The 23,417-nt window shown below is 35.5% G+C and overlaps 1 protein-coding gene across 1 annotated transcript in view; it reads left to right on the plus strand.

The window, feature by feature from the left end:
• The window catches only part of RSBN1L (round spermatid basic protein 1 like), a 65,272-nt gene that overhangs the window by 28,882 nt on the left and 12,973 nt on the right, over positions 1-23,417 (plus strand). Inside the window, exons 2-3 of the mRNA XM_042965196.1 lie at positions 4,145-4,255; positions 12,478-13,118. Coding sequence (XP_042821130.1) covers positions 4,145-4,255; positions 12,478-13,118 — 752 coding nt within the window. The remainder of the gene's footprint in view (positions 1-4,144; positions 4,256-12,477; positions 13,119-23,417) is intronic.

Consider the following 23,417-nt stretch of genomic DNA (forward strand, 5'->3'; position numbering starts at 1 on the left):
ATAGTATTGATGGACCTGGTCTAATTTCTTAGGACAGAGCAGATGAGAATGAGCCTATTGGTGACTGCCAGAAGTTATAGCTGTCACCTCTTGTATGTGGAATGATAAATGACAGCTAAGACAATAAAAATTAAATGATACTCAAATACTGTTTTTTAGTTTTGAACAGGTAAATTTTGTTTTGATTTGTTTTTGAGTTCATCAATATGAGTGTGATAGTGAGAGTTTAAATTTTTGTCATAATGAAAAGACTATATTTCCTAGATTTTTGAAAGCAGGGAAGTATAATACATTTTTGAAAATTATTAGAATGATTAAAAAACAGTGGCAGTCTTCTGTTATGTAGGAACTGTGAATTTATTCTGAAGATTCCAGATAAATGGATTGTTGGTGTATTAGAAATCTCTCAAAAGGATTCTCTAACAATGCTTTTTATAAGTTCTACTTCCTTTATACTGGACCGATTCACCTAATATTTGTTTATGTGTGTGTGCGTTTTCATTCTATATTATAATGACTGTAATACTGGTGGAGACTAGTAAATTTTATAACAAGATGAAAACAATGATTTTATTATTTAAGAACCGGTCTTTTTTTGTTTGTTTGTTTTAAGAACTGGTTTTCCATAGTGGTACCAACAGTAAGAATCAACCAATATCAACTGATATCGTTGATTGTAAGATTCTTTAGTACAGCACTATTACTCTTTTTATCTCTTGCACATAAGTGCTCAATAGAAATATATTGGGTGCATTCAATCTGAAATATACTGGTAATTCAATAAATTGAATATATGTTTGAAAATCCCATTTATATTATTTGAAATTATTTTAATCAATTTTATTTTTTATATCTTAACTTTTACATATGGTATATGTCTTTAGCAAATGTTTATTTTTCCAACTTTGTAATTTACAGCTTGTTCTAGTTTGATAATGCTTAGTCATTTATTCCTTCTCTTTTCCTCCATTCTTATATTTGTTTTGCTTCTGGGTTCAAATTCTTATCATGGGTCTGTTTGTATCGCTTTTCTTCAGTCCTTTACCACCCTTTTTATTTTTTATTTATTTTTTAATGTTTGTTCATTTTTGAGAGAGAGAGAGAGAGACAGCACAAGTGGGAGAGGGGCAGAGAGAATCCTAAGCAGGCTTCACACTGGCAGTCAGCGCAGAGCAGGGAGTGAGGCTCAAACCTACCAACCTTGAGATCATGAGCTGAGCTGGAACCCAAGAGTCAGACACTCAACCCACTGAGCCACCCAGGTGCCACCAAAAATAATAGCTTTTAATAATTTGAACTGTTATTTTTCAGTCTTTTGAATGTGTGTACATTATAATTTTTTTAAAATTGGGATGTATAGGGGTATCAGTTCTATATGGAAAATCTGTATATACTTGCTGTTTAGTTTTGCTGAGAACCTAAAACTGCTCTTAAAGTCTATACTGTCTATAAATAAATATATTTATAAGTATATAAATTAAGTTTACTAAAAAATTGGGTCATAACCATATTATAATTTTATTTTCTGAGAAGCTAGTTTAATTTTATTCTGAAAAATATATTTTGTGACTGTGGTAAGTTTATATTATATCATAGTCTTTGTATACATATATGCCATTAAAATTCTGTAGTTATTTCCATCTGTGTGGTTAGCAGTTAGGATCTTGGTTACTCTTAGGGGTACTGGAAGGGAAGACGGGGATCCTTGAGGTGCTGTTCATTTTTGTGAAAATTGAACTGTATACTTACATGTTTTTCTCTGTGTGTATATTATACTTTAATAAACTTTAAAAGTTCAATAGTTATTGAAATAACACTTTTAGGTTAATAAACTAACAGGGATGATTGGGAAAATAAATGCAGAGACAGATTATTTTCTTCAGTTGTGATTTTTAAATGATGCATAAATAGTTCATTAAAAATGTATGTTTACTTAGGAAATATTAATTTATATATGTGTCTAAGCTCTAGCTAGTTGGAGTAAACACTTAATAGCTGGATGACAGCCTATGACAGGATCTCAAGGACTTTAAGCATCAAAAAGTAAACTAATCTGAAGTGTGAGAACAGCTTAATGTATTTCTAGAATTTAAGTTATATGTGAACAGATGAGGACCTTACTTACTTGTATTTCCCTAACCCTTTTCTTATACTCAGCAATGCATATTTTTTAAGTCGGTCCCTGTTTTGGTTTGTTCTACCATCACCTGTCCTCTCCTCTGTTTTGAGTATTATCATTTTTGCAAAAGCACTTTGTCAGTTTGATCGGTAGAAGATGTTATTTGAATTTTTTTTTTTATTAATGAATGTAAGTTTTAAATTGTTAAGTGCATTAATTTATTTTTCTAAGAATTTTCTGTTTAAGTAGTCTAGACCTGAGCTGTTCAGTGTGGTAGTCACTAGTGTCACTCATGTGGCTGTTGAATACTTTGAATTGAGATATGCTGTTAAGTATAAAATATACACTGGATTTTGAAGTCTTACTGTGGAAAAAAAAATAATGTAAAATGTCTCAGTAATTTGTTAATATTGGTTTCATTTTGAAATGACCATGTTTTAGATTCATTAGCTAAATAAAACGTATTATTAAAATTAGTTTCACCTGTTAGTTTTTGTTTCTAATGTGACTACTAGAAAACTCAAATTTACATATCAGGTAAGCATTATATTTCTACTGGGCAGTACTGATATAGATGGTAATCTAATCATAAGGTGGTTATGGCCTCAGGATAATATTTATAGAAAGGACAGTAAGGGGGGATTTTAAGAAATTCTGCAGTCTGGGGGCGCCTGGGTGGCTCAGTCAGTTAAGCGGCTGACTTCAGCTCAGGTCTTGATCTTGCGGTCCGTGAGTTCGAGCCCCGTGTCGGGCTCTGTGCTGACAGCTCAGAGCCTGGAGCCTGTTCCAGAGTCTGTGTCTCCCTCTCAGTGACCCTCCCCTGTTCATGCTCTGTCTCTCTCTGTCTCAAAAATAAATAAACGTTAAAAAAAAAAATTAAAAAAAAAATTCTGTAGTCTGTGTATATACACTATATAATCTCTGTTACATTAGAAGATATTTTATAGATTTTATGTGCTTCAATCATGACTTTGTAATCAATGGGAAGCATTTTGAGAACAGAAACTACATCACTATTTTAAAATTCTCTAGATCTTCTCTTTTGCTGGGGGCATTGGAGCTTGATTGAACAAGAATAGGGCAATAAATCTTACAAACTCAAATTTAAATTTTTAGAATGCAGATCAATGATTCCTAGAGTTTTTACACCTTTTATTTAAAAAAAATTTTTTTTTAATGTTTATTTTTGAGAGAGAGGGAGATAGAGTGGGGGAGGGACTGAGAGAGAGGGAGACACAGAATCTGAAGCAGCCTCCAGCTCTGAGCTCTCAGCCCAAAGCTCAATGCGGGGCTCCAACCCACAAACCGCAAGATCGAGACCTGAGCTGAAGTTGGACGCTCAACAACCGAGCCACCAGGCGCCCCTATACCTTTTATCTTAATATCCTAATATCACCAGCTAGCCAGATCAGTCATATCCTTTTTAAAAGATGCAAGCAAAGGTAGGGGAACTCACATTTAGTCTTATATAAACCAGGCTCTGGGTAGTCATTTTATAAATTGATTTATTTAATCCTTACAGTAACCTGTGAGAAAGATATTAACCGCCATTTTATAGTTTAAGAAACTGTGATTGTTTTTTCATTGTTAAGGTATTAATTCAGATATAGCCAACCTCAAAGCTAGCACTTTTTCCATTGTAGTTTACTATCTCAATTAGCCAGTTATTTTAAGTGATTTGAAGGTAGTCTAATAATATGGTTGACATGAAATAAATGAAGAATAATCTTTAGAATGAAGATTTTTCTTTAGAATCTCTACAAATCTTCATAATGATAAATTTTGACAATATATGATGTGTATATTATGTGTTCCATGTTAATTTATGACAGGAAATTCAGAAATCTATTTCCCCCAAACCTGAGAGGAAGAACAAAAGGCATGATTGTTTTTCATTCCGATTTTTCATGGTATATTGTAACTCTAGAAATTGCCCTATGGTTCATGGGGAAAAATTATAAAATGATTTTATTTATTTATTTATTTTTAAATGATTTTAAATATTTCCTTTGTTTTGTCTTTCAGATAAAATCAAAGACAAAATCAAAGAGAGAGATAAAGAGAGAGAGAAAAAGAAGCATAAAGTAATGAATGAGATCAAGAAAGAAAATGGAGAAATAAAGATTTTGCTGAAAAGTAAGTTTATATTTAGTGATGTAAGTTGTACTATATTATATTGCTCATTGTACTTTCAGACTTAGTGATTTAATGTTTGTTGCCAAATTTTGCTGAGAGCAAACTTTAATGGTTAGAATATGGAAAGTTATTGTAATAGTAGGGAGTTCTAATCCATAATGTTGTTAGTAGTATATTTCTTCAGTATACTTTATGAAGAAGTAGTAAAGGTTGAGCTTCATCAAACTATTAGTTTCCTTAAATATAGGTTATTTAATTCTGTGTTTGCATTACTAGTATTTACCCATGTTTAGATCATCTAAAGAGCTAAAACAATTTTAGTACAAGAGGGATGGATGGTAGAAGAAGTGATCTTAAAAATATTTGACAGTAATCACCATCTCAAAGTCTGGTATCATACAGGGATCATTTACTCTGAGCTGAATTAGAAGGTATACTCTTACTGTGTGTTGCTTGCATACCTAGAGAATATCCTGTTTTTGTTTCCTGCCTTTTCTCTGTTAATGTTTGTTTTCAGTTGCTGTTTATACATGGGGCTGGGTGGTTGCGTAATAATACTAATCCTATCAATAAATCTAAACCCTTCCAGGAAATATGTGGTAGAAGAGAAGTAAGAACAGTCTTAAATTCAGTCAGATAGCAAGAAGAATCCATGGCAATTTGGTTGCTAGACAGCTAACAAATTCATTTGCTGCCCCTATTAAGTCGAGAATTTATGGATCAGAATACATTGACTTTGATTAATTTGATGTTGAACTCATGTGTTAATAAACCATTATATACATTAGGAAGAAAAGCCTATAGCATTGTATGTGTAATGAAGTAACTGGTTAATTTATATTATTTAAGATAAACAGAATATTAGATTCTGTATTTTCATTTCATTCTTTGTCATATTTCCAGATGTTCTTGGGCTATTTTCTACTTGTCAGAACTTCATTTTTAATAAAATTCTTTTGACCTTGGAAGAAACAGGTCAGAGCTTAAGTTGATGGTTAGTTAATGTTCGTGGTCCTTTTATTCTATTTCTTTTGACAGCGTGTGTTAGCTGTGTTGTCTAATTAGATTGCAAGCCTTTGAGGCGGGACTCAAATCTGACCACTCTAGTGCTAATGATTAATGCTTGAAGTGTTTACTTAACTTTACCCTGCTGGTTTAGTCAAATAGTCATTTTTTACTGGTTTAGTCAGATAGTCATTTTCTTATCCAATGGAATGTACAGTGATGGAAATTCCTGTCACTTGGGTGAATGTTGGATTCCTTACATACCATTCATATGAAATACGTGAATCTAGAGATTATATATACAAACAAAATTTAAAATAGCCTAAGAAAATGGAGATTTTTCAGTAGTATGCAGTAGTAACCTTGACTTTGAAGTACATGAAAAATTTAGGAAAAATTTTGAATTGAACTAAACTGAAACCTAGTAATGATAAAGGGGAAGAATGAGATAGTTTTAGAAATGAATCTTAGTGACCTCTGAGATGACCATGGGAAAATGTACTTAATTATAGAATGAAGGTAAATAATAATGTAATTACTGCTTTACAGGGTTGTGAAGATTAAATCAGGTAAAGTATGGTGGAAGTGCCAACCATGGTGTCTGGCCCACAGATTAAGTGGATATGAATCTTTTTTGTAAACATGTATGAAAGATTAACTCTTGCGATTGAAAAACAACAAAATTATCTCCTCCCTAGGTAAAATATAGATAATTAAGTGAATAAAACATGATTCATTTTGGAAATAGTGCCTGTCCCATTGTAAGCACCAAGTAAGTGTTAGCTTTTGTTATTATCCAGTGGAAACAATTTGCCCTGCTAGTCTATGATCAGGGAGAGGTGATGTCCTGGAGCAACAACAGAATCTGTTGGTGGGGACAGTGTGCTGGTATTTACTACTGTGTGCCCTTTGTGCCCTGTTTTCCTTTCAGCCTTTCTTCTCTCTGTATTATTTTCTCCTGATAATGTTACAAAGTATGGCACACACAGGCATTGATTGTTTAATGACAGTGTTTGACATCTAAAATAGATCCTAACTCTTAACTCTGCACCAGTCTCATTTCCTCCAGGTTTTCATCAAAAACTGCATGAGATTGAGTATGACTAGATTATGTACATAATTATATACATGCTAAAAAATCTTTATTAGTGCATAAATCTTGTAAATGTTTTTCATTGACAAAATAGGATTATTTGCTTTATGAGAAATAGTTTAAAGGAATAAGCTGATTTAGCTTATCCTTTTATGTTTAACATCTACCACCTACTTTTTCTGAGCATACTTATATGTTTCAGCCATTTTTATGTTGTGAAAAGTTGTAAGAACAGAGGTGTTACGATTATAGTATTTTTGAGAGTGATATTTATCATTATAGCACATAAAAGAAGCTTGCTGGTGAGCAAGGGGAATGAGGGTTAAAAGAAGCCAATATCCAAGATTATTACTAGTATACCAAAGGTCACAGGTAGGTAATTCATGTCAGGAAGAGTGAAAATATTGCCATGCAAAACAAGCAAAGTCATTCCCCTAAGACCCAGAGGTTGAAAATAGCTAATTACTACTTTTTTTCTATGTATGGTAATGAGTTATATGTAAATATTAATTCCCATATTAGATACGAAATCAGATCCAATTTTTCTGGACAGCCCTTATTTTTTCTTTTGTTAACACTAATATACTAACTCTAGTGGTAGAAATTAATGCCAGTAGATTTGTGATTTTTTAAAGTTTTTGTTTAATTAGTTATTAACAATACATGCTGTTTTTGTATCTGTTTCGGTGTGTGTTTATTTCTGTATTTAAGTGAGGGTCTCTTTCCTCTCTGGCAGTGTGTGTGTGTGTGTGTGTGTGTGTGTGTGTGTGTCCGTCCACCTCTCTCTGATTGAATCTTTCTTTGGCTCTCGTTGCGTGTGTGTGTCTGTGGTGCTCTGTGTATGTGTGTGTGTCTGGGGTCCACTATGTTCATGGATCTATGGATCTGTGGAGGGAAGGTCCCTTATCAATCCTATTCTTTTATACTTTTTGAGGGTTCAAATTGACAACCCTTTTTGTTATGGGTACGTATCACGATCCTTTAAAAAAAAAGCATACACGATCCTCTAAAAAAAAGCATAGGTCTGATTTGAAGAATCATAGGATTTAGAGAAATGTTGCTTTAAATACTTTTAGTGTAAGAGAAGAACATTGATAATCAAAATGGTCTAATTTCCTTAAAGTATTTAAAGATTGTCTACCTATATGTCTACTGCATTTCACGTGTCTTTCTAACAAAGGAAATGAGTGACAGATTATATAAAACCTTAAAAATCTATCTAGTGAATGTAAAAATACGTCTAGTGAATGTTAGTGCCTCAGTTTGTAAAGAATGCATGTTACCTGTGTCCATCAGAGGTCCCCAACACTACCCCCAGGTTTGATGATTTGCTGAGAGGACTCGTAGGACTCAGCATATAGATGTATTCATGGCTATGATTTACCGTAGTGGAGGATACAAAGTAAAATCAGTAGAGAGAAAAGGCACATGGGGTAATTAATGTCTGGAGGAAATCAGGCACAAGCTTCCAAGAGTCCTCTCCAAGTGGAATCACAGAGGATGCGCTTAATTCTTTGAACAATGAATTGTGACAAACACATGTGAAATGTTGTTTATCAGAAAACTCAAGACTTGATGCTGAAGGTTTCTATTGGGGGTTGGTTACATAGGCATCTTTTGTCTAGCATGTACAATTCCAGGCTCCCAAAAGGAAAAAGGTGTCAACATAAACCATATTGTTTGCACGGAAAGTTTAGATACAGTGAGCCACTCTTACCAAGGAATTGTGGGGACATTCCCAAAGTACCAGTTTCTCAGATACCAGCCCAGGGCCACCCCTGTAAGCAGGCCTTTCTAAGACCAGCAGTCTCAGCCATGTTATGTTAACTCTCTTCTGCATACTGTGCTCGCTTTAGTGTTTAATTACAGAGTACTTTGTCTTGGGAATTTAATTCCTTGTTGCTCATTATAAGACTCTCTTAACTGATTTCTTATTATTTTGCATTTTTCAGTTTCTGACCATTTAATACTGTTACTACTTTCATTCATCCTTGTGAATAGAAAATAGACTGTTGTGCCTAATTCATTTCAAAGTAACATGTGATTCTAATGGCTGGATATTTTCTATTTTACTTTTTAAACATGTGGTAGGTATAAATATAATAGGATATGAAGCTTATATTTTCATTGAAATGAAATTCTTTATTTTGGCAGCCCATTTAATTTGTGCAACTTTATATATATTTTCCATTTAGTTACTGTACTTAGGCCTTTTAAACTTTAAGTTCTGTTTTTGGAGCTCGCTGCAGCAGCACATAGTACTAAGTTCTGTTTTTGTTTTGTTTTTTTTTTTTTTTTAAGTGGGTTCCACACGCAATGTGGAGCCCAACTCAGGGCTTGAACTCAGGACCCTGAGATCAAGAAGTGAGCTGAGAGCAGGAGTCAAACACTTACTGACTGAAACCACGCAGACGCCCCTTAAGTTATAATTTTTTAATTCACTGCTTTTTTCTTTGACGCATTTGGATTTTGCTTATGTATATATACCTATTTTATCTTTTCATGCTGATTAACTCCCTGTTTAAATTTTTTTCATTATTAATTTTGTTCTTAAAATATTAAATCTAATGTTTTGATCATTCCTAGGTAGCAAGTATGAGTTTATTAGTATATTCATTTATTTACGTGTAGACATTAGAGAATTAACACTTTGCATTTTATGACTCTACAAACCTATGTAATCAGTAATGTTGAAAGATTTTTATTTTTGCTTTACATAATTATACCAATTTGGTCTTCGTTGTATATTTATAAATTTTTAGAAGTAATGAATTTTTACAAGTTAACATTAAATTTCCCTTTTTTAGAATTGCTATTAACTTAAGAGAATTTTTATGTTCGTTGTTTCCAAGATTAGGATTTAGTGGTATTTATATTGTGGAAAACTTTGGCTGAAGGAGGGACAAGGAAAAAACCCACAGACCTCAGTTAGTTTATTGGTGAGAGAAATCTCTTCATTTATGGATTTATTAAATGTTCATCCGTAGCAATGTATTAAATGTCATGAGGAATACAATGCCTGGCTAGGGGGGGAAAGTATCACTTAACTCTTTCTTATAATTCATATAAAAGTTACTTGTTTCACTCATATAGTATGTGGAAGGACGTGATATACAGGTATCCTATGAGTGAAAAAAATATATGAATTTATTTTTTTTTAATTTTTATTTTTTTTTATTTTTTTATTTATTTTTATTTATTTTTTTTACGTTTATTTATTTTTGAGACAGAGAGAGACAGAGCATGAACGGGGGAGGGTCAGAGAGAGAGAGGGAGACACAGAACCCGAAACAGGCTCCAGGCTCCGAGCAGTCAGCACAGAGCCGGATGCGGGGCTCGAACTCATGGACCGCAAGATCGTGACCTGAGCCGAAGTCGGCCACTCAACCGACTGAGCCACCCAGGCGCCCCTATATGAATTTATTTATTTTAAAGTTTTTATTTATTTTGAGGGAGAGAGAGAACTGAGGAGGGGCAGAGAGAGAGAATCCCAAGCAGGCTCCACACTGTCAGTGCAGAGCCTGATGTGGGTCTTGAACTCATGAGCCGTAAAGATCATGACCTGAACTGACACCAAGAGTGAGGCAGAAAGAGCCAGGAACCTGAGCCACCCAAGTGCCCCTATATGAATTTAGAATGAAGTGATTCCAGTTCCAACTAGAGAGGGAAAGCAAAATGAAGAAAATGACATGAGTTGTCTTTAAAGAATGGTAAGAAAGAAGTCAGATGTGCTGGGTAGGACAAGGGTATTTTCGGAAGAGGAGATGTCTTTGCAAGTAGTAGAAAGATAACACAGGCTGTTTTATAAGAAATTGTAAGTAGTACACATTGACTAGAGAATGAAGTACTTGAGAGCATTGTCTGTTTTTTTTGTTTTTGTTTTTTGTTTTTTATTTTGAGACATAGTACATGCTTGCGAGCAAGCCGGGAAGGGGCAGAGAGACAAGGAGAGAGAAAATCCCAAGCAGGCTTCACGCACAGAGCCCAAGACAGGGCTTGATCTTACCAACTGTGAGAGAGATCATGAGCTGAGCTAGAACCAAGAGTCGTACACTTAACCAACTGAGCTGTCCAGTTGTCCTGAGAGCATTTTCTTTGGATTCCATATTGAGGAGGTTGTATTTTATTTGGTAGGCATTGAGAACCCTTCAAAGCAGTTTACTTAAAGGATAAATATGATCCAACAATATATAAAATTTATAGAAAGGTTAATATGACTCCAGCATTCAGGATGAAAGACAGTCATGAGGCTTTTAAACTAAAAATTAGCAAGGAAGTAATGTCAAGCAAAAAATCAAGGATGAACTGGATAATTCTGTTAAAGCTTGGAGAGATCAGGAAGAATGAATTGAGAGAATATCATTGGATTTAGTATTTGAACATTCTGGGAAAGTAAATTTGAGTAGACTGAAGGAGACTTAGAATTTAAGGGATAAGAATAAGGTAATAAATGGAAGGACCTCAGCATGGATGGTTGCTTTGAGAAGTTTGATCAAAAGAAGAGGATAGGGAACTATTTTTGTAAGGGTTTTTGGAGTTGGTGGGAAGGACTTATTTTTTAAAAGTAGGCAGGACATCTCGCTCACTGGAGACAGAAAGGAATAAAAGCTATATGTGCATATGGAAAAATTTAGGTAAGGAAACAGATTGGGAAGGTTTAATTTATAACAGGTTATCTATAAAAGTGAAGTAACAGGTAGAAACAGTGAATGCTTTTTCTTCTTAACTCTTACCATATGGCTTTCTCATACTATCTTAGGAAGCATAGTATGTTTTTTAAGTTTATTTATTTTTGAGAGAAAGAAAAGAGCACAAATGAGGGAGGGGCAGAGAGAGAGGGCTCAGTGTAGAGCCTGCCACGGGGCTCAATCTCAGGACTGTGAGATCATGACCTAAGCATATATAAAGAGTCTGGCACTTAACCTATTGGGCCACCCAGATGCCCCAGCATAATACTTTCTTGTGAAGATGTTTGCTTTCTCCTATTTTTCTTGCTGTACAGAAATAAATATATTGTGATAAAATTACACATTTATATGTACACTTAGTCTATAGCTGTATAGCCTCTGTGCATTACTCTTGTATTTTTTGGAGTTCTAAATTTCTAGACCCAGAATCTACCTGACTTTAGTTACAGAAGCTTATTAATGTATATGGTTATAATCCCTAAATGTTTTACTTTTTTATTCATCTCTTTACTAGTACATGGGTATCATTTATGCTTAGGACATGTGAAATTATTCTAATTTTGTCATCTCCTTTATGCTGCCTTATTGGGTCTTCATTGGGGACTTTGCAAAATCTAGTGGACCTCTAAAATAGTCCATTTTATTTTTTTTTTAATTTTTTTTTTTAACGTTTTATTTATTTTTGAGACAGGGAGAGACAGAGCAAGAACAGGGGAGGGTAAGAGAGAGGGAGACACAGAATCTGAAACAGGCTCCAGGCTCGGAGCTGTCAGCACAGAGCCCGATGCGGGGCTCGAACTCTCGGACCGAGAGATCATGACCTGAGCCGAAGTCGGCCGCTTAACCGACTGAGCCACCCAGGCGTCCCTAAAGTAGTCCATTTTAGATGCAAGAATAGTTTAGTAAGGAGGAAATATGGTAAACAGCTAAGGAATTGCTGTGTTTGTTGCTGCTCATACAATGCAAGTAGTTCTCTCCCTTTGTGATTTATAAGTCTTTTGACTACATGCAATTTTTAAATAACTTAGATGCATTAAAATGATGATATGTGTCAGTGGGAAACATCTGACTGATCTCTGTTCAACTTCCCATTTCTGATTTTTTACATTTAAATTTGAAGATTATGCTTTCTAAAATATCCATTCATTACTTCAGTAAACACTGATTGAACGTCTGCTGCATGTCAGAATGGTACCATGCGCGATAGGTACAAATTTGTCGTAGGCCTTCGTGTGTGTGTGTGTGTGTGTGTGTGTGTGTGTGTGTGTAGAGAGGGAAGGAGATTGACTAAATTATGTTTATCAATATTGTGTAAAACAAGTCCCAGATACAAACTCAAATCTGAGTAAACTTTGCTTATTTATTGTACAATAGTTCCTTAAGCATGATTTTTAAGTAACTAAAATATGGAGTGAAAAAAATTTTTTTCTCAACAGGTGGGAAGGAGAAACCAAAAACAAATGCAGAAGACTTACAAATTAAAAAAGTAAAGAAGAAAAAGAAAAAGAAACACAAAGAGAATGAAAAACGGAAGCGTCCAAAAATGTATAGCAAATCTATTCAAACCATCTGCTCAGGATTGCTATCTGATGTTGAAGATCAAGAAGCCAAAGGCATCCTAAATGATAATGTAAAGGATTACAGTGGAAAGAATTTGGATACCAAGAACTATGATTCCAAAATTCCAGAGAACAGTGAGTTTCCATTTGTCTCATTAAAGGAGCCACGGGTTCAGAATAACCTCAAAAGGTTGGACACGTTGGAGTTCAAACAGCTCATTCATATTGAGCACCAGCCTAATGGAGGCGCATCTGTTATCCACGCCTACAGTAATGAACTCTCCCACCTGTCTCCTGTGGAGATGGAGAGGTTTGCAGAAGAGTTTGTGGGTCTAGTGTTCAGTGAAAATGAAAACTCTGCAGCTTTCTATGTAATGGGTATTGTTCATGGGGCAGCTACTTATTTACCTGACTTTTTAGACTACTTTTCATTTAATTTTCCCAATTCACCAGTGAAAATGGAGATATTAGGAAAGAAGGATATAGAGACAACGACTATGTCCAATTTTCATGCTCAGGTAAGAGGTTTTTAGGTTTTGGGTTTTTTTTAACTTTTAGTTACATGTTTTAGACAAGTTTCTGTTTTTTATTTTGCTGTGGGTTTGAAATAAAAAGGTAAGACTATAATGACAATTTTGGGAATATTAAGAATAAATTACTGTCCTGATGTGAACATAAGAGTTTAAATTTCAGATTCTGGGGTGCCTGGGCGACTTAGTTGAGTGTCTCACTCTTGATTTCATCATTGGTCATGATCCCAGGGTTGGGGGATTGAGTCCTGCGTCAGACTCTGTGCTGAGCATGGAGCCTGCTTAAGATTCTGTCTCTCTCCCTCTGCCTCTCCTCCCCTTCCATGCTCTCTCTCTCTCAAAAAAAAAAAAAAAAAAAAAAGTAATATAAAAAAATAAATTTCAGATTCTACTTAATCTCTTTTTTCTTAGAGATAATGAAATAAGATTCTGTTGTCCTTTTTTGCAAGGATTTATCTTGGAAATGAAAGAAATGTGATGGATGTAGCCATGTATTTTCCAGCCCTTACAGCAGTACTCTTACCTAAAGATCACTTAAAATTATCTTGTTTTCTATCTTAAAAGTGCTTACCAGTGGATCCATCACATAGTAGGTGCTGAGTAAATGTTGGCTGTTAAATATATTTTAGTACAAAGGAATCAGTTAATTCTGCAATTAAGTGAGAAGGTTAGTGTATCAGTGCATTTATTGAGCTAATTTCCTTTTCCTGCCCTTCTCTATGGTATAGAATGTACATTATTTTAGAAAGCAGAGGCAAAATCAAATCCACTGGCTCTTGAAAGTGAATGTGGGCTCATCTAAAAGGTCATTGCCAGGGTGCCTGGGTGGCTCAATTAGGTGAGCATCTGACTCTTGATTTCGGCTCAGGTCATGATCTCATGGTTCGTGGGATCAAGCCCCACATTGGGCTCTATGCTGACAGTGAGGAGCCTGCTTGGGATTCTCTCACCTTCCCTCTCTCTCTCCCCTCCCCTGCTCTCTCTCTCTCTCTCTCAATAAATAAATAAACAAACATTAAAAAAATAATAAAAGGCCATTGCAATTTGCACCCACTCTCAGATCAGGGACTGCTTGCTTAGGCCAGGAGATCAGCCAATTTTTCAAATTTATGGGTGCTAAAGTTCCCAGTTTTCTAAGTAATAATTGACATTATGCTAGTTTGGAAAGAAGGAAAAAAGTGAAAAAAGTCCCAAAGAGATCTTAGTGATCATGTATTGCAACCTTTCTCACCTTACAGATAAGCAAACAAACATAGATAGGAGTAATTTACTATTTTAAGTTTGGTAGCAGTGTCAGGAGTAGAACACAATCTCCTCAATCTTCATCCAGAACTGTTTTACTTATTCTATTTCTTTTTGCGATATGTGTTTAAGTTACAGTCTTTTACCTTAAATGATAGTCTGGATGTCCAGTCATATCCACATGTCCAAGCCCCCTTCCCCCACTGTCTGTTTGGTATATATTCTGTAATACACTATTGTCTGGAAAATACAGTAGTACTTAAAGTTTTAATGTGCCTGTGGGAAGATACTCCTTAATGTAACATGTTTGAGAATCAGAATGTAAATATTCTTTTAGAGCTGAAGGGGAGCTATAGAGCATCTATTATTAGCACTGTCATTTTATAGAATTCTAGAATGGTTAGTAACTTGTCTGAGATTACACCTCTGTCTCGTGGTGGAACTAGTGATAGTATCGATTAGTATCTAGTAATAGTATCTACTATTTAGTCAATAAATAGTTCTGTGCCAAGAACTGCTCTAAACACAAATGTAATAACTCATTTAAGCCTTATTACAATCTAATTTTAGAAATAGGGAGAGAAGAAATAACTTGTCCATAGTCCTTTGGTACTAGATCATTCATTTGTCATTTATTATACGTCTAAGTGCTAGGTTTTATGCTCGGCCTCTTGACTTCCAATCCCACTTATTTTCATTATATCACAAACTTTCTTGCTGCCATGCTATGCAAGTTTATTTCAGTAATCTTTCAAATGTCATAATACATTTGCTTTTCAAATAGCTCCCAATACATTTTCTTTCAAATTAGGAATTTTTTATTAAACAAGAATTTTCATGTTATTGTGTAATAAGTGCTTTTGTTATGAATTAAAATGAGATACTGGGACTCATTAATTGTTCTACTGTGTGGCCAGGTTGTGGGTTGCGGGTCCTTGAAGAGCCACCTACCATTCATTTCCTATCCAGGGTTTTGGTATAATACATGTTACATAGAGGAAACGCTAGGCAGATGCTAGAGTTCTTGGTTACCAGCTGTGGCTCTCGCCCCTATATGATCTGTCAGCTGCAAGGACAGGTTTTACCTCTTTAGCTTTATAGTTACTAGCAGGAAGCTGCCTATGCAAGGTCCATGTTTCACTGCCCCAAGATGCTCCAGATTGAGTCATTCCTGTGGTGTGGGGAAGAATATCCAGCAAAGAGCTACTTTGAACTACTCATTTGGTATTTCTTGTTTTTTTAAGAACGAGGTATCTGAGGAGCGCCTGGGTGGCCCAGTTTTGGTTAAATGTCTGACTTCAGCTCAGGTTATGATTTCATGGTCCGTGGTTTGAACCCTGCATCAGGCTCTGTGCTGACAGCTTGGAGCCTGGACCCTGCTTCATATTCTGTGTCTTCCTCTCTCTCTGCCCCTCCCAGGCTCATGCTCTGTCTCTCTCTCTCACTCAAAAATAAATAAAAACATTATTAAAAACAACAAAATGAGGAAACCAAGGAAGAAGTTGTTTGCTGCCGACTGGGGCAGGTAGCCTTGTGTTTGTTCTTAGGCGCTAGCTATCTGAAACTGAATGGAATCCAAAAGAGAGCAAATAGGAGAGAAATGAGTATACTTTTTGTAGCTTATTTTTATTTCTGGTTTCTTGATTCTTCCCAGTAAACCCCCATCTCTTAACCTAATTTGTGGTATCCCTCCAGGAAATTATTTAACCATTTGTATAGGTTTTTATTTGGGAAAATGCTTTATGAATTACAGAGACTAAGTTATAAACATGTATTTAGAGCTAAACCAGTTTATAACTTGAGCCTTTTCTTGTCCTGAATGTGAGAACCTCTCTTCAAAATTTAATTTGTAGTAATATCTTATAGTCATTGTAGTGAGTTGTGACTGGGTTAGTGTGAATAGCTGCTTGAGCTCTGATGTGGGGTGGATGGAAAGAGAAGGGGTCTAGTCAGGGTCTTGCCATTTACCCACTGTGACACTAGCCTGCTACTTCAGCTCTTTGTCTCCGATTTCTCACCTACAAAATAAGGATAATATTATTTAATTCACAAGGCTGTTGTTAGCAGTATTTCATAGACTACTAACAGGTTATACAAAGAGAGTTGTTATAGTGACTTAGTGCGATATTAAAATTTTCCATTTTGTTGAATAGGTGACAACTGACTTCTGGGTGAGGATTCTTAAAAGTGTGTTAATTTATGGTAGGGAGTTCAGCAAGTACTGAAGGTCAAAAATTACCACAAATGCTTTATATACAAATAAGGAGTTCACTGAATTATGATATATGCACACAATGGGATATTATTGAACCATAAAAAGGAATGAAATACAGATACTGTTACATAGTGTGGGTGAACCTTTAAAACATCATGCTGAGTGAAAGAAGCCAGTCACAAAAGGTCACATATTGTATGACTTCACTTACATGAAATACCCAGAGTAGGTAAATCTATAGAAACAGCAGATTGGTAGCTGCCAAGACCTGGGGGAAAGGGAAAATTGGGAGTAACTGCTTAATGGACATGAGGTTTTCTTCCTCCCTCTCTCTCTCTTTCTCTCTCTCTCTCTTTCTCTCTCTTTCTTTCTTGCCTTTCCTTTATTGAGATTTTCAAAACTTTTTTTCTTAACTTTAATTTTTTTTTTTTTTTTTTTTTTTAAGTAATCTCTGTGCCCAGTATGGGGCTTGAACTCACAACTCCAAGATCAAGAGTCACATGTTCCACTGACTGAACCAGCCAGGCACCCCTTTTATTGAGAATTTTAATTGCAATAATTGAGGTAGAACATTATGTTAGTTTTAGTGTATAACTTAATGATTCAATATCTGTATATATTGCAAAATGATGACCACAATAAATTAACAACCATCACACATAGTTGCAGATTTTTTTCTTGTGATGAGTGCTTTTAAGCTCTATTCTCTTAGCAACTTTTAAACATAAAATACAGTATTATTAATTACAGTCACCATGCTGAACATTGCATGCCGGTGACTTACTACTTATCTTATAATTGGCTTGCACCTTTTGACCACCTTCACCCTCTCTTACCCCCTCCCACCCCACTTCTGACAACCACCAATCTTTTATCTGGATCTATCAGCTTGGTTTTGTGTTTTGTTTTAAGATTCCACATATAAGTGAGATCATACAGTATTTGTCTTTCTTTGTCTGAACTTATTTCAATATATAATACCTGCAAGGTCCATCTGTGTTGCTGGAATCAGCAGGATTTCCTTCTTTGTTTAATGGCTAATACTCCATTGTATGCTTATATACACCTCATTTTCTTTATCCATTTATCCACAAATGGACACTTACATTGTGTCTTTTTCTGTGTCTTGGCTATTATAAATAATGCTGCAGTAACCATAGGGGTGCATCTGTCTACTCAAGACAGTAATTTCATTTCCATGAGATAAATACCCAGAAGTGAAATTGCTGAATCATATGATAGTTTTATTTTCCGTTTTTCATTAAAATGTTTGTAAAAGATAAACTTCTTTAAGCTTTTGTTAAATTGATTTTTTAAATAAACTTTTTATTGAAGTATATATATATACACAGAATGCACACATTATAAATGCATAGCTTGATGAATCTTTACTAAATGAACACACCGAGATTTTAAAAAGTAGAATATTACTAGTAGCCAGAGCTTTCTCCAAATCCCTCTTTATCACTACTTTGCACCCCACCACCAGCACATACACAAGCACCCAGGCAACTACCTCCTGACTTCAAATATCACAGATAAATTTTGCCAGTTTTTGAACATTTCTGTGACAGAATCAAATAGTATGTGTGTTGTTCCGTGTGGCTTCCTTCCTTTTATCTTTATGTTTGTGAGATTCATCTATCTTGTGTGTAGCAACAGTTTATTTTCTCATTGCTGTATGATATTCTGTTGCATGACCATACCACAATTTATTTGTTCTTTTTAATATGGATGAATATTTGAATTGTTTCCAGTTTGTGGCTATTACAGTAGGGGTGCTATGAATATTTTTGTACATGTGTTTTTGTGAGCATATGTATTTGTTTTTGTTGGCTCTGTATATAAAATTAGAATTTCAGGATCAAAAAGTATGCACATGTTCAGCTTTACTAGATACTGCAGGTTTTCCAAAGTCATTGTACCAATGTACATTCCCACCAGCAGTGTACCACATCTTTGGCTACACTCAGTGGTGTCTGTCTTCCTCATTTTAGCCATTCTGGTGGCTGTGTAGTAGTATCTTATTGTAGTTTTAATTTGTATTTTCCTGATGACTAAGGAAGTCAAGTTCCTTTTTATCTAATTATTGTCCAATTGGATATCCTCTTTTTAAAAGTAACTAGTTTACTCTTTTGCACATTTCCCTACTGGCTTTTTTTTTCTTCATTGAGTTGTTGGAGTTTTTAATATATTGCGGATAGGATAAGAATCTTGTCAATTATATGTATTGCACATATATCCTCTTACTCGAAAAGGCTTGCCTTTTCACTCTTAAGAGTGCTTTGATGACTAGAAGTTCTTAATTTAATGTAATCTAATTTATAAAGGTTTTTTGTTTTTTTTTTTCCCATTTATGATTAGTGCTTTTTGTGTCCTGCTTAAGAAATCTCTGCCTAACCCAGGTCATTAATGTATTCTCTGAAGTTTTCTTCTGGAAGCTTTTATTCTTTTATCTTTTGCATTTAAATTTACAGTTCTTCTGAATAGATTTTTGTATATGATATGAGGTCACCATCAGGGTTCATATTTTTTCATATAAGTACTCAATGGACATGATCATTTATCGAAAAGGCACCCATTCCATGCTACATTGCAATGTCCTCTTAGCCATAAATCAGCTGAATCGTATATATGGTGTGCATTTCTGGGCTCTTTCCGATTTCCTTATCTTTTTGTCTTAGTTGCTATAACTTTATAATATTTCTTGATATCTAGTAGAGTAAGTATTAATTTTGCTGTTCTTCAAGATTTTCTTGGCTCTTTAGATTTGCGTATAAACTCTATAGTTGTCAGATTCCACAAAAAATCTGCTTAGGATATTGATTGGGATTACATTGAAGTTGTAATTAAGTTTGGGTACAATTGATGTCTTTACAATTTTGAATCTTTCAGTCTGTGATCATGGTATTTTCCTTCATTAGTTTTTTATTTTCTCTCAATAATATTTTTTGGTTTTCATCCTACAGATCTTACACATCTTTTGAGATTCATTCCTAGGTATTTGAGGACTTCATTTTATTTATCACTGTTTTTGAGAACTTGGAAGTTCTGAGTACCTCTTAGAATATGACATTAACACTCATCTTGAGAAACTGAAAATATGTCTTGTACCTTATTTCTCTTTCAGCACCTTTCTTCCCTTTACCTATGGCATTATTGTGCAGCATGCTTATTAGTAGAATCATATAGTGAGGCTATATATTTTGGTGATGTCAAATGAATTAGCCTACATCCTGCCATGTGCATTTGTCTTCACCAAAAGAATTGGTTGAGATAACATTATTGGACTCATGCATGGTAGTATTCTACGGGAGGAAGAAAATGAGGTATCAGTGTTGGAATGTAGTTTCACTTAATATCAACCATAACAAAGACAGGGTGTGGGAAACAAAGCCAAATTCATGTTCTAGTTTGATGATTTGATCACGACCTCTCATTAACTAAGTTCAATAGGTTAGGTTTACTAGAACCTGGTATAGTTGAGAGATAATACTTTTTACAGAGCGGAGGAAAGAAAATCTATAGAGAAGTTTTGAATTTTAAAATTTTGTAATTCACTATCCTTTAATTCCTCTTTCTGCCTTTTATATTCTGAAAAACCTCAGATTTAGTCAAAACCAGTCCAAAAAGCAGTATTCAAAAGATCTAGAAACATGCGAGAAGAGATAATTGAATGAGTTCATAGAGAGGAAGTGTGCAAATCTAACCTTTACTGTTTTTCTTTAATCTTAGTTTGGCAAATGCACTTAGCAGCATTAAAGAAATTGTTGATAGGGATGCCTAGGTGGCTCAGTCATTTAAAGTGTCTGACTCTTGATTTTGACTCAGTTCATGATCTCACGGTTCATGAGATTGAGCCCCACATTGGGCTTTGCCCTTCAGTGCAGAGCCTGCTTGGGATTCTTTTTCTCTCCCTCTCTCTCTGCCCTACCCTGCTTGTGCTATGTGCGTGTGCGCTCTCTCACAAATAAATAAACTTTAAAAAATTTTAACAAAAGAAAAATTCATGATAATGAGTATCTGTAATGAATTAGCACTATTTTTTAGTGGATAAAACAGTTTAATAATGTTAAAATATGTATTTTATGTTTCCTTTATTTGTAGTATTGTACTGTGTGCAAATATTGAAGCTTAAAATGTAAATAAAACCTCATCTGTTTCAACTTAAAATAGGTCCTCATATGCCCAAGTTTAGATCAGACCCAGAGAATTAATACTACCAGCAGGGCTGCTGTATATGCTGACATAAAATTGTTACTGCACCTATTCATAGTGCAACCTGATGGTCCTGACTACCAGTGGCTTGTGGAACCCAAACTAAGTCCATCCTCATGAGACTAGTTTGTTTCCTTATCTCCCTCCTTTCCTTCCCTCCCTTCTTCCTAATTTCCTTCCTCCCTGATTAAAATCTGATCAACCAAAATTCATTTGTCCTCAATTCTGTGGAAAGTAAAAGATGACAAATTATGTAACCGTTCCTATGATCTTTATAGTGTTTATCTTTGTAATATTACTCTGTAGTTTTCACAAAAACTCATTTTTGCACCTGTTCAGCCTTTATCCTTGAAACGTGTTAATTTGAAATTTTTTGTGTATATGTGTGTGTGTATACACACAGTGCGCACGCACACACACACACACGGCAGTGACAGATGATCGAGACCTCCTAGTCTTTGAATTCTTTTGGTTTTAGAATTCTTTTTACTTGTGTAATTATGTTTTCTATCTTCATCTGTATCCTTGCAGGTTGCCTGAAAATTTTAAAGACCATGTAGAATTATAATGTTGTTTTAGTAGGTCATGTCATGTCAGTAGTGTTGTGGCTCTGAGGTTAGTGATATAATGTCAGTCAAAGTGTATGATAAAAGTCTTTTTGAGAACAGAAACATATATACATGGATTTTTGTTGTAAGTTAATAGCCTGTCAGTTCTTTTGCTGCAGCAAACAAAACCTTCAAAACTTAATGGCTTAAAGTGATTTCTCACAATTCTTTGGGCTGTCTGGAGAGTTCTTAAGGTCTTTGTTGGGTTGGCTGGGGCTGAATGGCTTCATTCACGTGTCTGGTGATTGGCAGGTCAGTTGGTCTTAAGAGATCTTGCTTGAATGTCCAGTGGTTGTTGTGCTGTCACCTGGAGTGATGATCCCATTTCTCTCATCATCTAGCAGGTTAGCCTAGGCTCATACACATGGTGGCAGGTGCAGGACTCCACAGAGCAGAAAGAGGGCAATCCCTAGTGCACAAACCTCTGCTTCTGTTGGGTTTGCTAATGTCTGTTGGCCAAAGGAAGTGAAATAGCCAGGCCCAGATTCACTTCTTGATGATAGGACTGGTGCAGTCATGTTGCTTAGAAGTGGGCACACAGGGGCGCCTGCGTGGCTCAGTGGGGTGAGTGTCCAACTTCGGCTCAGGTCGTGATCTCGAGATTCGTGAGTTTGAGCCCGGTGTTGGGTTCTGTGCTGACATTTCAGAGCCTGGAGCCTGTTTTGGGATTCTGTGTCTACCTGTCTGCCCCTCCCCCGCTTGCACTCTGTCTCTCCCTCAAAAATAAACATTTAAAAAAAAGTTTAGGGGCGCCTGGGTGGCTTGGTCGGTTAAGCGTCCGACTTCAGCTCAGGTCATGATCTCACGGTCCGTGAGTTCGAGCCCCGCGTCGGGCTCTGTGCTGACCGCTCAGAGCCTGGAGCCTGTTTCAGATTCTGTGTCTCCCTCTCTCTCTGCCCCTCCTCTGTTCATGCTCTGTCTCTCTCTCTCTGGCTCAAAAATAAATAAACATTAAAAAAAAAAAAGTTTAAAAAAGTGAGCATACATGCTTGGGAAGAATTTTTGGCCATCATTTGCAATCTCCACATTTGTCCTAGTTTTTCTACCATCTCCATTTTGTTCAAATATTCATTTGATAGTAGGAAGACAAAAAGGCAAGTAAGACAGGAGTTTTATCTGTTAAGGTATAAATGAGGTTTCTTTCTTGTCACTCAGTATTTAATCAGCACATACTCTGAACACTGTAGTTGGAGCTGTGAGAATATGAAAACCAGAGCACTTATCTTCTGACCACCTTTCCCCTCCCCAAACTCTGAATCCTGGTTTTATTTCATCTTGGTTCTGAGTTGTTTGTATCAAATAACTTAGGTCACGATGTTAACTCATGATTAAATGGCTGGTACCTTAATAGTGAAAGTTATTAAATCTGATCTGATTTGTTAAGCTTTGTCCCTCTGCAGAATGAGACAGTTAACATTTGTTGGCTTCTTGCTGGGGTCATTCACTGTTTTAGGCCAGTAAAAATGATTAGATATGCCATCTTTGAACCATTGGCTGCATTTGTATTAAAATTTTATTTTGACCATTTGTGCCTGTCCCATCTTCCTTGAATGCTTAGGAGCAGATCTATGCAAAACATTACTGTAGCAAGTGCCAGGTGCTCTAAATGAGAAAGGGGACTTTTTCCTTTATTGTACTGTTTTAAAAATGAATAATGATATTTTTATCCTAATTTTAGTTGAAGTTACATGGATATTTTTGAAATAGAATGTTGACTAAATGTCATTACCTGTTAGATTTTGATTTGAAAGGATATGCCAGATGTGATGGGGAATGGCTCCCCCTTGTGGCACACTCATTTATGTTAGATTTTAGATTTGCCTCAGTAAGAATGGGATGAGCTTTTTTTTTTTTTTAAATAAGACTTTCCCTCTCCTTCCCCCTCTCCCCTCAAAACACCCAGCAGAATTGACAGCCTCTTCTGCCCTCACCCCCTAAATTTTTGGTTCTGATAACTATCCTGTTTTTGTGTTTTCTTCAGATTGATGATGATACTAGCTAGCT

The sequence above is a fragment of the Panthera tigris genome, chromosome A2 (assembly GCF_018350195.1).
Source record: "Panthera tigris isolate Pti1 chromosome A2, P.tigris_Pti1_mat1.1, whole genome shotgun sequence".
Lineage (NCBI taxonomy): Eukaryota > Metazoa > Chordata > Mammalia > Carnivora > Felidae > Panthera > Panthera tigris.